The following is a 16797-nucleotide window of genomic DNA, read 5'->3' as shown; positions in this document are numbered from 1 at the left end:
GGGAAGAGAGAGAAGAAGAAGAAAAGAAATGAAAAAAAGATGACCAGATTTTATTATATAGTAAGGGTATTCTGGACTTTTCACAGCGTCTCACTTCGCGAAACGCGAAGTCCTTTCGCGTTACGCGAAAAGGGTAATTTCGTCCAAAAAAAATTAAGTGGTCACCAGATCAATTTCAATTATCTGGTGACCACGGAGGTAATTTGCCTAATTTGTAGGGTCATTTAGTCCAATTTCCCTACTGGTCTACCCACATAATTTTAGCGCCAAATTGAAATTCCTCCACAAATGTCCGTGACACCTTCTCTCGCCGGCGCAGACCGTCTTTTTCTTCCTTCCAAATATGTTCCTTCCTTGATCTACATAATCCGAAGCAATCGGAGCTCATCCGTCGTTATCCGATCCTCCACCTTCAGAGACTTCGAGAAGCCGATTGAAACAGAGTCGAGGCCGTTTCCGTCAATCAGGGAGGCAAAGAGAGTGGTGCTTGTGAGGCACGGACAGAGTACGTGGAACGAGGAAGGTAGGATTCAGGGGAGTTCCGACTTCTCTGTACTTACTCAGAAGGGCGAGTTTCAGGCTGAGACTTCTCGCCAGATGCTGGCTGACTATTCCTTCGATGTCTGCTTCTCCAGGTCCGTTTTGTGGTGTTGTGCTACATTTGGATGTTCTATTTGTTATTTTGTGATCTTAATTAAGCCTGAAATTTATAGAAAAACTGTGCATCATTGCGAAGAAAAAATGAGGCTTTATAACACATCCATAACAAGAAATTAGAAAAATTAGCATCTACTTTAAAACGTGCAAATAATACTAATAAACTTAAGGCTAATTCAACTTGATCTAATCACTAATTAGCTGAAGTAAATCTATGGAAAGTAGAGGAACTAAAGATCAAGTCTTCAGTTAGCCAACAAACAATTTATGACTAACTAAAATATAGTCAAGTTTTATTCTTAACCGCCTCCCTTAATCGAGTTATTCCTGGATTAAACCCACCAAACTATTGCAGTGGTAAGAGTCGTCTTAAGACTGCCCACAATTTGTTTGTATTGAGTACTGTAAGCATTTTCTTCATTGTCCGTCTTGGTCAATTTACTCCCTGGTACAATCAGATTTAAAACTCAGTTACTTTGGGTCATACCAAACTTCTCAACTAGTATTTCTTGAACATACTTTCTTTGAGTTATGAAAATGCCACCCCTTCTTTGCATAACCTCAATGCCAAGGAAATACCTTTATCTTTCCCAAGTCAATTATGTCAAATTCAACTATCATAGAATTTATAAAATCCACAAACGTGTTTTCATTGTTTCCAGTAAAGATTAAGTCATCCACATAAAGAAAAACAATTAAAATCATTCCTCCTCCAGTTTTAGTAAGAAGAGTATGTTCATGTTGGCATTTCAGAAATCATTTCTTCTCAAAATCGGATTCTATGCGACTATACTAGACTCTCGGAGCTTTTTTGAGACTATACAATGTTTTCTTCAACTTGTATACTTTGTCTTCCTTTCCTTTCTGTATATATCCAAGAGGTTGCTCAATGTAGACTTCTTCACTAAGCTCACCATGCAAGAATGCAGATTTCATATGCAATTGATAAAATTTCTAATCATCTTCTAATGCTGCAATTAAAATCAGCATTGGAATGGTGTCCATTCTTGATACTTGGGCAAACACTTCAGTGTAATCTATTCCATGTCTTTGTGAATATCCTTTGGATACTAAACGAATACTATATTTATCAACTTCCCACTCCTCATTCAGCTTGATCTTATATACCCATTTTACCCCAATAACTTTGACATTTTATGGGAACAGTTTGATGTTTCATCAGTACCTTTTATCCAGTAATCCTTCATCCAGGCTGGTGGCATTTCCTCTCTTACTATTTCTGTTGTACTTTCTTCTTCTGTAACTTCTTTTATGGCATTTTCTGCAATTGTTACACTGTCTTCATAGTCTGGAAGAATGGTACTCATTTCTTTCTTGATATTCCAGTTCCAACTTGTACCTTCTTCAAACATGATATCTCTACTAATAATCACCTTTTTCGAAACTGGAACATATAATTTACAGGCTTCCGACTCTTCACTAACACTAGCAAGTATACAACTGACACTCTTGTCATCAAGTTTGATTCTTATATTGCCAGGTACATGCACATAAGATAAACATCCAAATACCTTCAAATGTTCTACAGAGGATTTGATGCCTTGGTTTGATTCTTCCTCTTGGCAATACCATTTTGTTGAGGAGTGTATGATACCATAAATTGTCTCTTTATTCCATTCTACTTGCAATAATGCAATAATCTGAGAACTCATCTGATGTAAATTCTCTCCTTCAATCTGTACGAAGACATTTCAAAATTGAATCACGAGCCTCTAAGCTTGTCTTTTTGTAGTTTTTAATAACATCAAATGCTTCAAACTTCTCGATAACAAATAGACCCAAGTCTTTCGACTTAAATCATCAATAAATGTAATTAATTAACTCTTATTTCCATTAGAAAATCTGCATGCACCAGTTGAAGAACATGAGTTGCCTTCCATTTGCTTTCTATTAGAAATGAATCTCTTTTTTTTGTTTTTCCACTAGACAGTCTTGACATAATTTAGAGGGAAATTCAAAGTTTGGGAGCCCTTTCACCATCTCCTTTATTATAATACCACTATAGCTTAAGTGTCCTTATCTTTGATGCCATAGTTGGGCTTGATCTTCCATAGATGACAAACATCTGTCTTCCTTCTTCGCCTCTAGAATAAACAGTCTGTTTGTTGTTATGGGAATGCTCATAATCACGCCCTTTCTGGATGGAAGGCCTTGCATTTGTCATCTTCTAGAACTATCTTCTGTCCTTTTTTCAACAATTTCCTTGCACTTAAGAGTATCCATTTTTCCATCTATAGATTTATGATATTCCCCTTTCCTTTCACAATAATGCTTCTGTCATCTCCAAATTTTACAGATGTACTGAAATTCTTGTTCAGTTCTAAAAGTAGCTCCTTCCCACACTTGTGATTACTGCATCCTGAGTCTATGAATCACAACTCTTCTCCACTTCCGTTGAACATCTTCATGCGCCATGAGCTTGAACTCTTCAGTGGTTTCAACATATTGTGCCTTGATTTCTGACTCTCTCGTTGGACATTCTGCTATAAAGTGCCCCAACTTGTGACAATAATTACACTCTACAACAGGTTTATCAATTATTCTGCCTCTTCCTCGAGATCCTCCATTTCCCCTTCCTCTTCCTCTTCCTCCTCTCCATAATTCACCGTGACAGATTTGTAGGGCTTGTTCCTCTTCAGTAATGTGTGCATTCCTCCTAGATTTATGAACTAACAGGCTACCTTGTAGCATGTCAATTGTCAAGCTATCAATATCATTAGACTCTTGTAGCATGTCAATTGTCAGTAATGTTAGAACAAAATGCTAACTGAGTTATTTAGGTGCTTTACATTCTCTTTTACTGTTTCCAGGCTTCCTCTTGTGGTCTTGTTATGTTAATGTCACGTGCAATTAGTGCTTAGCTTTAGCTATACTTGGATGATTATGATTTTATGAGCTAATGTCAATGGGTTTAGATGGATTTTGTTAATCGAACAAATGCGGACAAGATTTTAGTGGACTCTCTCGAATAACACGATTCCCATTGCCATGCAGTTTCTGAATCTATGAGATATCCTTAAATATTTGATGAACTCTTTAATCCAATAATTTCTTATCCCATTATCAATCAAATTATTCAAAATCAATACCATATTATCCTTACTTTATTTTTTTATTAACATTTTAGATATTAAAAACAATGAATAATTTAGTCAACTAACCCAAATAATCCACTTTTCCCTCATTTATTTTTTTCCTAAATATTGACTTCTTTAAGAACAACCCTACATCCAAACTCTTAATGTTTCCATATTTTTTTTTCAAGTTATATATCTTTCTTGGTCTCGTAAATTTATTGGAAATATTTATAAAATTTATCAACTAATATTGTCAATTGTCTTGTTTATCTGCAAGTATTTTTCATGTTGGTGTTGTTTGTTTCAGTCCACTGGCTAGGGCGAAAAGAACAGCTGAAGTTATATGGGGTGCACGTCGCGAAGATATTGTTACTGAGTTTGATCTGAGGGAAATTGATTTATATTCCTTTCAGGTTAGTCTGGTTTTAGTAAAGGTTACATTTCTTTCCATTTGAATTTGTCATATACATATGGATGTCCAAACATGATAAAGAAAAAGACAAATTTATTGATTAGGTGGCCAACATCACTGTTGTTGAGACTACTTGTGGTCGCGAATTGGGTTTGTTCGATTATTTGGTTAAATATCAATGTGTCCCTAATAAATCAGTTTATACTATATCAAGACTTTATACCTGGTCTTATATCCTCTGGATCAAAGTTACAAGGTTGCTTTGACATTTTTTTGATATCCGCCCTATATCAACGAGTTCACATTTCACATGGTTGTGATTTTTGAACTAACTTAAAAGCAATTAACGAAACAAAATTAAGTACAAAGATAATAGTTGCTTAAAATAATGTCTTTTAATTGAATAAATGTAGCAATAGATAAACAATAACTCAAGGGAACAATTCAGAGATCGATAAAGTGTTTCAACTGAACAAAGCCAGTTGAAGAATTGAATAAATGCATCAATCCGCAATAACTAAAGAAGAATACCAAACCTGTATTTTCCAATTCATGAGTATGATTATTTTTATATCTGAAACTTACAAAAGAGTAACTACAAATTAATATTTAAGAAGTTAAATGTGAATAAATAGTTAAAAACATAAATGAACAAAGGTATGCTTCTATAGTTTCAAGTTGGTTTATATTAGAAAAACATTACTAGTCCATCCCAATATTAATATATTTCGAAAGTAATAACTTTTGAGTATAAACTAGGGATATTGTGGATCATAAATCTGGTCCTAATAGATCTGTTTATACTCTATTAAAGTCCTATATCCGGCAGATCACATTTTCTGTTCGGGTAGGGCTGGTTGGTCTGCTCAACCGTAGCTGAGACTTCTTTATTGACTTTAGGGGCTTCTAAAGCATGAGGGAAAAGCAAAGTTTGGTGCAGCTTATGGTCAATGGCAAAGAGATGCAGCAAATTTCAAAATTGATGGTCATTATCCATTGAGGGAATTATGGGCGCGTGCTATGAGCTGTTGGATGAAGATCTTAACTCATGAAAGCAGTTCTGTGCTTGTGGTTGCTCACAATGCTGTTAATCAAGCCCTTGTTGCAACTGCTATTGGTAATGTTTTCACTATCTCTTTTTATAAGCTTCTTAACGGAGTTAATGGAATGTACAGTGAAGTTATCTCACTGTTGCTTTCCTCGATATAATTTTTCCCTTTTCATTGTTTAGGATTGAACACAGAGTACTTCCGTACCTTGCTCCAGAGTAATTGTGGTGTGAGTGTCTTGGATTTTACCCCATGCCCAGATGGTGTCTCTCCACAGATTTGTATTAACCGCCTTAATCAGGTATCTCAATCACATATGCTTTTGTTATTCCTTGAAGTAGAATTAAGTATATAAATCTTGAACATAAAAAGACAAAAAGAATTATATTGAGATGAGGAGTGAAGAATCAAAGAAAGTCTAGGGTGAACACAATGGAGAGGAGAGAGAAACTCTAACAAGAATTTTCAACTAAATCATTTCATAACTCACTCTTCACAACTAACTATTCTATTTATACTACTACATTATAACTGTCACTTTATTCTCGCCATTATATTTAACCCTAATATCATTTTCCCCTGTATCAACTTTCTCTGAACGAGGCTTAATAAAGATTTCATAATATAACCTTTTCGAAATTCGTCTTTTCCATTATTTCTGGTAGAACCTTAAGGCGGTGTTTAATATCACAACATTAAACAATTATTTTAACTCTCTTAATTATTTAGATTCAGCTCAAATTAAATTAAAATATTTTAGCTCAATTTAGTGAACTAAAAATATTTTAAGAATGTCCAAAAGAGAACTTTAGTATCTGAAAATGAATAAAATTTATGTCGGTTAAAATTATCTTGATTAACTTTCTCAACATTAGTTTCAGATTTTATTGAATCAACATTAAGTACTTCAAATCTATATTTTTTCACACTTAACTCATTCAACACTTTAAATTTGAAATAAGTATTCAATAACATTGATAATTATTCTTTTCTATTCGTTTTTATAATACTTAAAAACAAACAATAATGACACGTTTCATCTTGCCTATTTGTACAATATTGAGGTTTTGAGAGTAAAGATTGAGAGTAAAAGTGATAATATTATTATTTTTTTTGAATTAAGGAGAATTAGTATGACACCCCACAACCATGGACCACCGCTTCAACTCAAAGCGTTTTCAGATTAAATCAAACTCGTGACATTTTGGTCTCTTAATCCGACTCTTACCGCTGGACTACCTTGGTGGATTAAAAGTGATAATATTATGATTTTGTTATACCTTAAACTAGAATTAGGTATATTTCTTGTAATTACATAATAAGAGAACTAAAATTTATAACGAAGAGAAGATAAGAGCTCTTCACAAGCTAAAAAACAATTGAATTAATGGGAAGAGATAGAACCCTCACTGCTAGGGTGAATATAATAAGGATGAGAGAGAAACTCTTTTTAGAGAATTCAACTAATCATTCATCACTACAATATATCTTCTACTAATCTATTTATACTATTTATTTATAACTACCACTATATGTTATTAACCACTATTCAACCCTAGGGCATTAGCCCTATCCGTTTCCCCTTATAACACTACATACCCCTTAGTTTCGTTCGTTAGCGAACGCCATTAAACAAATGTTCCTCTGAATTCCAAAACATCCAGTGACTCCATGAACCATATGAATCGTTGAAACTGATTCATTAGGCAATCGGGAGGTTCCTCAAACCATACTTTATATACTACTCATGAACGACTATTGACAAAAATTTATTCGAAGATAACTTTCATCATCTGGTGGTTCTTCGAACCACAAGAAGTACCTCATTTTTTGCCCTGAATCAAGACATGATTGAAACATAGGGTCATGGGACAAGATTTGGTCTTCGAGATTCTCAAATGCATCAATTGTATAAACGAAATGAATTATGCCTCGGTCAACTTGATCACAATAGTATGTATTAACATATGTTGATTGCAATTCCTGTTCGTTAATCACAGTTAGTGGCATCTCGATCCAAAACCAATTTTGGGATTTGCAAGGAAATAACCGACAACTTTGCATTACCCTATATCTCTTCTCCAAACCTAAAATTGTCGCCTTTTGTCTCGTATTTATTTTGTGTCTTCACTTTTTCCTCATCAACACTTGTTTGTTGGGACCTTCCATGTTTCAACGAATGCACCTTCCATGTTTCAACGAATGATGAATGAAGTTTTTAAGCCTTATTTGAGGAAATTCGTACAAGTTTTTTTTGACAATATTTTGATCTATAGTCAAACATGGGAGGATAACTTACAGCAGTTACGATTGGTATTTGAGTTATTGAACACTTGGTTTTGAAATGTGGCTTATATTAGGAAGGACATTGGTCCGAAACTACATGCCCTATCTGCTTATGAATGAAAATGTTAACTATATTACATGCTATCAAGAAATGGAGAAGTTATTTGCAATTCAAATCATTCATCATTAAAACTAGGGCTGCAAGTGAATCAAGTAGTTCGTGAGCCGCTCGCGAGCCGCTCGGTCAAAGCTCGACTTGAGCTTGACTTTGACCAAGTTCGAGTCGAGCTCGAGCCGACTCGTTTAATATTCGAGTCGAGCTCATGTAATACTTGCTCGATAGCTTGTCTAGCTTTTTCGAGTATGATGATATATAATGTATTTTTTATTTATTTTAATATTAAAACCTATAATTTAAAATAAATATTTTTTCTTCACAAATATTTGAAAATTAAATTTTAGTTCAAGTTTTTTGAGTCGAGAACCTGTAGTAAATAGTCGAGTTGACTCCAATTTATATACCCGTTCGAGCTTGAGCTCAAGCTGGCTAGAGTTCGGAGACCTAATTAAAACAGATCATGAAGCATTGAAACACCTGTTGGTGTAAAAGAACATCATTGTGTTGTAAAGAATCAAACTATGCCTTAAATATTTTTAGTTCAAAATGATTAGTTTCTTATTTGTGAATGAACCGTTGTTGCCATTATCTGTCTAAGCAGAATCATGTCCTTCAAATAATATGCATTTTTGAATAGGCATGTTTTTAGATTTGCTAAATGTATATATTTCTTCAGAAGAAATATGCTTCCATTCCTCTAATGGTTATTAGTTGACAGTATCCATTCTATTTAATCTTAGGTTTTTGTTAGAGTGTATTGCATAATGCCATAATGGGAATATATTGGATCACAGACTCCAAATTCACCTGTTGCTGCCGGAAGTTCTGAAGACAGGAAAACTAGTAGACGGATCATTCTTGTCTGCCATGGATCATCACAGGTTGATACAGAGGTATTGTATGGTTCATGGATTGTGTTATCATTTGCTCGCATCATTTCATATTTTATCTTTCACAAACTTATTGGTTATAGTTCATAATTTCACTCCTGCTTTTGTATGCCAGTTTGCGAACTTGCTAAAAATACAATAATTCTACATTTGGCATAAACACTTGCCTTTTGTCTTATGTGTTTCAAATGTTCCCAAGTAGAAAAAGGAAGGAAAAGGATAGAGTGAAATGTCATAAAGAATCTTGTCTTTAATCTTTATCCCCCCTAACATCTAATTAGTCACACTTTTTGTACCAAATAGAAATATCACTTTTACTTTAACTTTTACTTTAGAAATTTTTAATGTAATTGTGATTTTGATGGAGATTATGATAATATACCATTTTTCAAATAGGCATTTTTCTTCCAAAAATCTTTTTTTGAGTGAAACATAGATATTTGTGATCGATCTTCCACAATTAGTTACCTTTATAGAGTCAGTATAAACACCAATATAATCATGACAAAAAGTACACATGTATTTAAATAAAAGTATATATTGAAGGTCTTATCACTAGGGGATAAAGTAATGATTATGGATATTTACTAAATTGTATTATCTTAGGATTTAATTGATTAATCCATCTGTTAAGACTATTTGGTATTTATCAGTTCAAAAGTTTCCTTTCCCCTCCACAAATTCGATCTCCATAGCTGATAGCCCTCTCCACTTGACAGTGGACGCTTCGATGGAACTTCTTCCAAAGGTCCATAGGTTGGAAGAGGCTGATACAAATATACCTTTAATTTATTGTGATTCTTCTTCCTTCTTGTTCACGAGCCTCAAAATTTTTTCCATCCTAAAATTATGAAAACTAAATATAATTAATTGTGGAGTCATCTATGATTAAATAGATACTTTGTTACAATCTTTGTCACAATCACAATCTAATTAGAAAATTGAGAAAGTTAAAACTGATAGTGATTTATTTTGGTTTGGTATAACTTTTGCATTGATTAATGAGTAAATTATTTTTTGGATATTATAGTGTAAATTTTGTTGCCATGTAAAATTATTTTCTTGATCATTATTCAAATTATAGTGTAATTTTTTTTCAGACAGATACTTTTTTTTTATATTTGTGGGATAATGATTAACAGACAAACAAAATTGGTAACAAAACAACCTAAATGTATTATATACTCATAAATGTGGTGACCTTAGCCTGTTTTTTTTAAGGTTAAACCTTATAGGCCTGGGTAAATGATTTTTTTATATGATTGAATCTGAATGCCAATGGACATACTTGGTGAGATCATTGTGATATGGGAGGTTTTCGGGTTAGGGTTTCTCACCTTAACAGAGATTGAAGTGGTCGAAAAGTTGAGTAACACTAATTCTAACGACAATCATTTATTTTATGTTAATAATTATTTGGCGGTCAAGTCAAACATCTATTCTATTTTTTTTTGCTAGACAGGCCTAGAACGATTTTGAGTTTGTAACAGTTTTTGAATAAAAGGTATGAAGCAAAAAACGTAAACGTATTATTTCATTACAATGCTTTCCATTCTAGTGATTTCTATAAAAGGTAGATTTCAACTTCTCCTTATGTTCCAATTCTTCTCCGTGTTTAGAATTCTCCTCCATGTTCCCGCGAGGGCGCCGCAATTTGAGACGATATTTTTATATAACTCTTCGACGCTCTTGCGGGTTCTGCCGTAAACTCTGGCGTTCCGCTCTTGCCAGATATTGTATACCACTGCTCCAAAGTCGCACATGAATACATTTGTTGCGAATCTGTTTCCTTTGGCTTTGAACACTGCTACCTCTTTTATTTCTTTCCAATATTTCGGGAAATTGAACAGCTCCAGGCTCTTTGCAAATCTATCTCAAAGCTCCAAAGCGATATTGTAGCTCCAAACAGATGATCAATGGTTTCTTCGTTTCCGTTGCATAAAAGACAGCTCGCGTTCGGAACGCTCATAAAATTGCTGATGCGGTCTCAAGTGCTGAGTCTTTCCCAGAAGGCGATCCATAGGATGAACTGGTGTCGCAGAATGATCTTGGTTGACCATACAAGTGGAGTTCATTCTTTCTGCGCTTTTTCCCGTGTTGCCTCCCATATTCTTTTTGAAACCAGTTTCCCATTGTCCTCGGTTTTCCACTCACGAACGTCGGGTCTGTCGTGGAGTTGTATGTTACTAATATGATCTAGTATCTTCTGTCCCTCTTGAACTCTTCTCGGGAGCGAGTTATAATTCTTGTCTTTGATATCTCTGATTTTCGACACTATACAGTCCCTTCTGATGCGAGTATTTTTGAACTCCTTTTTATGGATGATTGGCTAGTTTTCAAACAAAGGGTCGTGTCTAGGTTATCTGGGATAATAAAGACGCTGATGTTAAGCCTCTCTTCTCCAATGATCAAACCATTCTGATTGAGGTCAAAGAAAGAAATACTGGAATTGAGTTTCATCTTGCTATTGTTTATGCTAGCAACTCAAGCACTGACAGAAGGCTGCTCTAGAGCTGCCTTAGGAACTTGATTGGTGGTGATAAGCCTTGGGTCGTCCTCGGTGACTACAACGTGACTAAAAATGTAACCAATCGTAGCCTAGAATCTGAAATCACTCGGAATATGATCGATTTCAATGATTGTACATCAGTTTCACATGGTCTTCTACGCGAGGTGATAAGTACATCAGGAAAAGTAGGGTTGACAGATGCTTGGTCAACGAGAATTGGATCAATCAGTTTCCGAGAAGCCAACTTCACGTTCTGAATCCAGGTATCTCTGATCATTCCCCGATTAAACTGTTCCGGGAAAAGGAGGAGAGATTCAAGAGGCCCTTGAAAATTTTCAACTTTTAGATGAAAATAACAAATTCAAAGATATTCTTGAAAGTGTCTGGGCTAAACAGATGAGGGGTTCTAATATGTACATAGTTTTTGAGAAACTAAAGCTCCTGAAGAATCATCTCCAAAACTTCAACAATAAAAAGTTCAATAATATCTCCAACATGGTTCTAGTTGCAAGAGAGAAACTAAGTTCAATAATATCTCCAACATGGTTCTAGTTGCAAGAGAGAAACTGGATGAGGTTCAGAAGAGGTTAAGGGAGGATAACGATGAACAACTCAATGAGGAGGAGAGGGATGCACTCGAAAACTTCAGGAAGCTGAGTCTCCTTGAGAAAAACTTTGTTAGACAGAAGTCAAGACAGAATTGACTCTCGTTGGGTGATAAAAATACGGCTTTCTTCTACAAAAAATGCAAGGCAGAAACATGAGAAATAACGTGTACAAGCTGAAGAACGACGATGACGAGTACGTTCATGGTCAGAAGGGTGTGCATGATCTGACTATTAAGATCTATAAGCAACTAATGTGTACTAGAAAGCTGCATCAAAGTCACCTAAACATCTTGTATCAGATTATCAACAAAAAAATCTCTATTGAAGACAGTCGCGAGTTAATAAGGGTTGTCACGAGAGTTGAGGTTAAAAAAGCTCTATTTAGTATCGATGGTAACAAGAGCCCGCGTCCGGATTGGTTTAACGCACAGTTCTTCATGGACAATTGGTCGGTTATGGGTAATGATGTTACTGACGGGGTTCTGGAGTTTTTCAAGAACAGGAAGATACTAAAGCAATGGAATACGGTTGTCCTGACCTTGATCCTCAAAACTACGGTACCCGAGAAAGTACAAGATTTCAGACCAATTTCCTGTTGCAACGTGGTTTACAAAATAATTTCTAAACATTTTAAAAATGTAATAGGAAAAAATATAAATCTTAGTCAGTCTGCATTCGTCCCCGGTAGAACGATCTTCCATAATATTTTTCTCATGCAGAGTCTTCTCAAAGGCTACGGGATAAGGAAAATTACATCGAGAGTGAATTTCAAAATAGACATCAAGAAAGATTTTGACCCTGTTAGATGGGAAATCATCCGAGATTTTCTGGTTGTTTCTATTTTTCCTATGATTTTTATTAATTGGATTATGTAATGCGTTTCTTTATCTTGTTTTGTTGTTAGTGTTAATGAAGTCCATGAAGGCTACTACAAGGGTGAAAACGGTCAGATTATTTTAGGGTTAGAAAACCTAACCTTGACCATCCCTCGTAGCACGTTTAAACTCAACTTCTAATCCTGTTTTAAGAAAGAAAAAAAATCTTGAATTTATATTTTACTATGTTTAAGATGTATTCCTCCGTCCTTAGGAAACCTAACCCTAACGATCCGTCGTAACACGTTTAAACTCAACTTCCGATCGTTTTAATGTTAAATTGACATGTTTTAGAAAGAAAAAAATAAAACCTTAAATTTTTATTTTACTATGTTTAAGATGTAATCCTCTCTCCTTAGAGTACATTGAATATACAAAAATTGCTATAACCGAGTATCTCTTATTCGTATTAACAGCTACTCTAAAAGGAATGTTTTTATGCGGTGCTTACGATTTAATAATAACTATCTTTATAACTCCAGAATGTTTTAGTTTATGCTCCTACCAATTATCTGGATATACCAATAATGATGTACGGTCTGATGAGACTAATATGAAATATTTACTCATGGATGGGGCAAACTCTTCTATTCTGGTTCATGGTTTCTCTTAGCTATATAGTTCATTCGAGGGAGATATCGAGCTTCAAGAAATAGTGAATTGTCTTATCAATACACAAATGATAACTCCCCGTGAATTTATTGTGTTCATATTCATCAATGTAGGAATTAGGTTCAAGTTGTCCCTACCCCTTCTCATCAATGGACTCCTAATGTATACGAAGGAGTGCGGTTCGTTCCATAATTTCCTACCACTCTATCTCGGAGATAAAGAGATGTTTGAATTTTTCAAAACTATTGGATCTAATGCATATTAGTTATGTTTTGCGCCAATGAGGTGATGTGCTAACTAAATATTATTTTGCGGTGTGCCGAAAAGAAATGAAATGTATTTGTCTAGCATTTTCTAAGGAAAACAAAAATATAATGAACATCTGAAATCTTAGTAGCCTTCAGTTCTTCTAATATATTAAAAACTTGTGATTATACTTTTGATAGGTTGCGATACCTTTTGCTGGTGACAGACCCATGAACATGCTTGGTGTCATACAGGTATCCTTGTATTTTAAGTTGAAGATCTGGTTGCAAATTGAATCAAGGCTTATAGGTTCTCAGTATATCTTGTAGGCTCAAAAAACTGCGGAATTGCTTCTTGATGTGAGGGTAAACACCATTGTAAGTAGTCATAAGATTGCCTCTGTTGAAACTGCCATTGCTATCTCCAAGGTATGTTAAAATTTGGGAAAGAAATTCATTTTGTTGTCTGAACTTGTATTAAAATTTTGTGTTGCTTACTTAATCCGTATTAGGCTGTTTGCTTTATAGGACTAAAATATTCTCTTTTAAAAACTATGTACATTCATTTACGCTATAGGTCCAAGAACCTGCTGATTGTTTAGGTGCGGATTGTGCTCCACATTATGTTGAAATGAAGCAGATTCAAGAGCTTGATGTTGAGGACCTTCTTCAGCAATCAAACAAGGCAAGAATATTTAGTTTTGTTGAGCTCTGTTTAGCTGATTAATAAATATATTTTTCTAATAATAGAAAAGGCTTAGAGATGCAAGAAAATAAACCAAAAGAGAAGATAAGACCACATACACCGTTCTAATTAAAAGCAAAAAGAGGATGAAAACTAAATAAACTTGAGAGGGTACTCTTATACTCTATGATACTTTGCCAATCTTCAATCTTAACCACAATTGCCAAATATTTTAAAAGGCACTTGACTACAATATGAACCAATCTTGTCCGTGACCATATAATAATTAGAACAATTCTAAAATTACCATGAACCAACCTTGGACTACAATACTAGGTAAAAGGGACCACAAAGTACACCAAGTCATCTTCAATAATAGTAGCCTCATCCAATCCCCATCTTTTATACGATAGCCAATTTTAGTGAGCCTTATTTCATTTTAGAAAGAACAAAGAACACTATATATAAAGGGAGTGGCGAAAGGGCAAAATGACCAAAACGTTAGATTCTTATATGAGAAAAAAACAAGTCTAATCCCGTGCAAGTCCTTTTTTTCCGAATTGATGCAAATGAATGGAAGAGAAAGCCTTTGATTCTTTTAGTTTTTTCCTTAGAATGATCTTACATTATTTTCTTTCTAAATCGTACACCACATGATGATTAAAGGAATAGACTTCCAGTCATCATTAATGTTGTTTTCAGATCCCCATCTAATCTATTGATCCCAAAAGTCGGGGACATTGATCGGAATGATCTATTGGAAGTTGAGAAACAGTATTTAGATCCAAACGAGAAACCGTCCATTAATTTCTGAATTTGAGTCGTACTAAATATCAGTTTCTAATGGTGAACCCTTCTAAATCAAGAAGTTTGACAGAAATGGTGTTTCCAAATGAGCCTATATAATAATGTTTGGTAAACTTCCCCAACTTTTTCTGTGAACAATACCCAAACTCTTGGTAGCCTTCCCCACTTTCTCTTCAGATTGATCCTTTCATGCCAATTCTTGTAGATGAAGACAATAATTAAGGCACATAGCACACAAGGGAATAAGATGTTCTTGTGAGTGATGCCGACAATCCACTCAATAAAGTTACTACAAGGGGATTAATCAGCGTACAAATCATAGTTTGATCCCATATATAGCTTTGAAGAATCAAAATATACGTACTTGTCATGAATTATGACTATAAATATAATCCAAAAGTTGATGCTGACTTACGCAATGATATGGTGGCGATCGAGTAGATTTAGAGATTGTAAATGGTCTTGATCTCCACCTATAAGTTGGATATGATGGTCTAATAACCAAAGATCCTTACTGGTTTCTAAATTTGAAGAGCTTGATGATGTTTGCGTTTTATTTTGTTTTTGAAATAATTAGTTATATTTTTGGAAACATATTCTTATCTAAGTAGGGTATCTCAGTTAATATATAATAAAATAAGGTGTTATTTAGATTAAGTGGAGGATTTGTCATTGCGAAAACTGTTTCCTAATTACTCTTATACATTTTCCCATATCTTCAGTCTGGTTTGATGAAAGGATGTGATAATGAAGCTATGATAAAATTGTGGGATCAGTCTAGAAAAGCATGGAAATCCTTGTTGGAAGAATTATGGAAAGAGGATGAACCCAACAAGATTTTGGTAACAGTAGGACATCCCATGGTTCACATTGCAATGATGGGACATTGCTTAAACTTATCAAAAGAATCCATGAGGTCTTTCCATTTGGACTCAGGTAGTGTCAGTATTATTGACTTTCCAGATGGACAGGCCGGAAGAGGAATTATCCGATGCATAAACTATACTGCTCATCTTGGTAAGTGGTCAGTACCCATTACACGATCAACTTTGTAGAGCTTTACTTATTCTACATGTTTATGAAATCTACAGCTTATCAGTGAATAATTGTACTAATGCGTCTAAGTCATCTATATACTTTGTAAGGACAATTTTAAGTTGTAGTAGTTATTAACTAGGTTAGAATCTTGCACAAATTATTTTCTTCATGAAACTAATTATATATTTATTGCAACCTTGTGTTATTTATATAATGAGTTATTAGAGTGACGAGACATAACATATAGTCCTCATTAATATATATTTTTGTTGTCATTGTCCTTTGATTTGAGTTATTATATTATGTGAAACAAGCTAGCCACCATTGTTGTATATGAAATGCTAGATGTTACTTATATAAGTAATTCATGTTGAAATAGTCAATAAATGATTCTTAAGGATAAAATATATTTGAAAGACTTATTCAAATTTTATTCAATTACTATTATAATTATAATATATTTTTTTTTGAAAATGATTAATACAAATAGTGGTTTAAACTTAATAAAAAAACGTTACAAAAGAATTGAGATTTTTTTTTAAAAAGAACATGACACATAAATATACATCAATTGACAAAAAGAAAAAAATTAAATTGTATATACTTAATTTTTACACCTTTAAAAGATTTGTAATCAACAAAATTATGTTTTCTTAAATTCTTTTAAAATTGTTACACCAAAACAAAAATAAATAATTAGTTTAGAAATGATGTCTTATTGACATAAGTAAATAAATAAATAAATTAAATCTTTATTAAGTAAAAATATTAATATTGTGTTTTTAATTTTTACATGAATATATAACTAATTAATTGTAAGCATAAAAATTTAACATATCTCAATTTATAATAATATTATTAATTAATAATAATATTAAAATAATATTTTAAATTTAAAATAATCTAAA

At 33.8% G+C, this 16797-nt stretch overlaps 1 protein-coding gene across 1 annotated transcript; it reads left to right on the top strand.

The window, feature by feature from the left end:
- The first annotated feature begins 247 nt into the window (after positions 1–247).
- LOC124911965 (probable 2-carboxy-D-arabinitol-1-phosphatase) lies at positions 248–16103 on the top strand. The gene is made up of 9 exons (XM_047452510.1): positions 248–635; positions 4063–4168; positions 5068–5284; positions 5399–5517; positions 8415–8513; positions 13561–13614; positions 13690–13788; positions 13937–14044; positions 15574–16103. The coding sequence occupies exons 1-9, from the start codon at positions 289–291 to the stop codon at positions 15904–15906; spliced, it is 1482 nt and encodes a 493-aa protein (XP_047308466.1). The 5' UTR covers positions 248–288; the 3' UTR covers positions 15907–16103.
- Positions 16104–16797: the final 694 nt, after the last annotated feature.

Source organism: Impatiens glandulifera, chromosome 8, assembly GCF_907164915.1.
Source record: "Impatiens glandulifera chromosome 8, dImpGla2.1, whole genome shotgun sequence".
Classification (NCBI taxonomy): domain Eukaryota; kingdom Viridiplantae; phylum Streptophyta; class Magnoliopsida; order Ericales; family Balsaminaceae; genus Impatiens; species Impatiens glandulifera.
This window is presented reverse-complemented; position numbering and strand designations above follow the sequence as displayed.

What these genes read in the sequence shown, in the direction of transcription:
- LOC124911965 (XM_047452510.1), top strand. Translation starts at nt 289, where the DNA reads ATGTCCGTGACACCTTCTCTCGCCGGCGCAGACCGTCTTTTTCTTCCT. An exon ending in GTATTAACCGCCTTAATCAG is followed by an intron (nt 5,518 to 8,414) that starts GTATCTCAATCA and finishes ATTGGATCACAG; the next exon opens with ACTCCAAATTCACCTGTTGC. An exon ending in CATCACAGGTTGATACAGAG is followed by an intron (nt 8,514 to 13,560) that starts GTATTGTATGGT and finishes TACTTTTGATAG; the next exon opens with GTTGCGATACCTTTTGCTGG.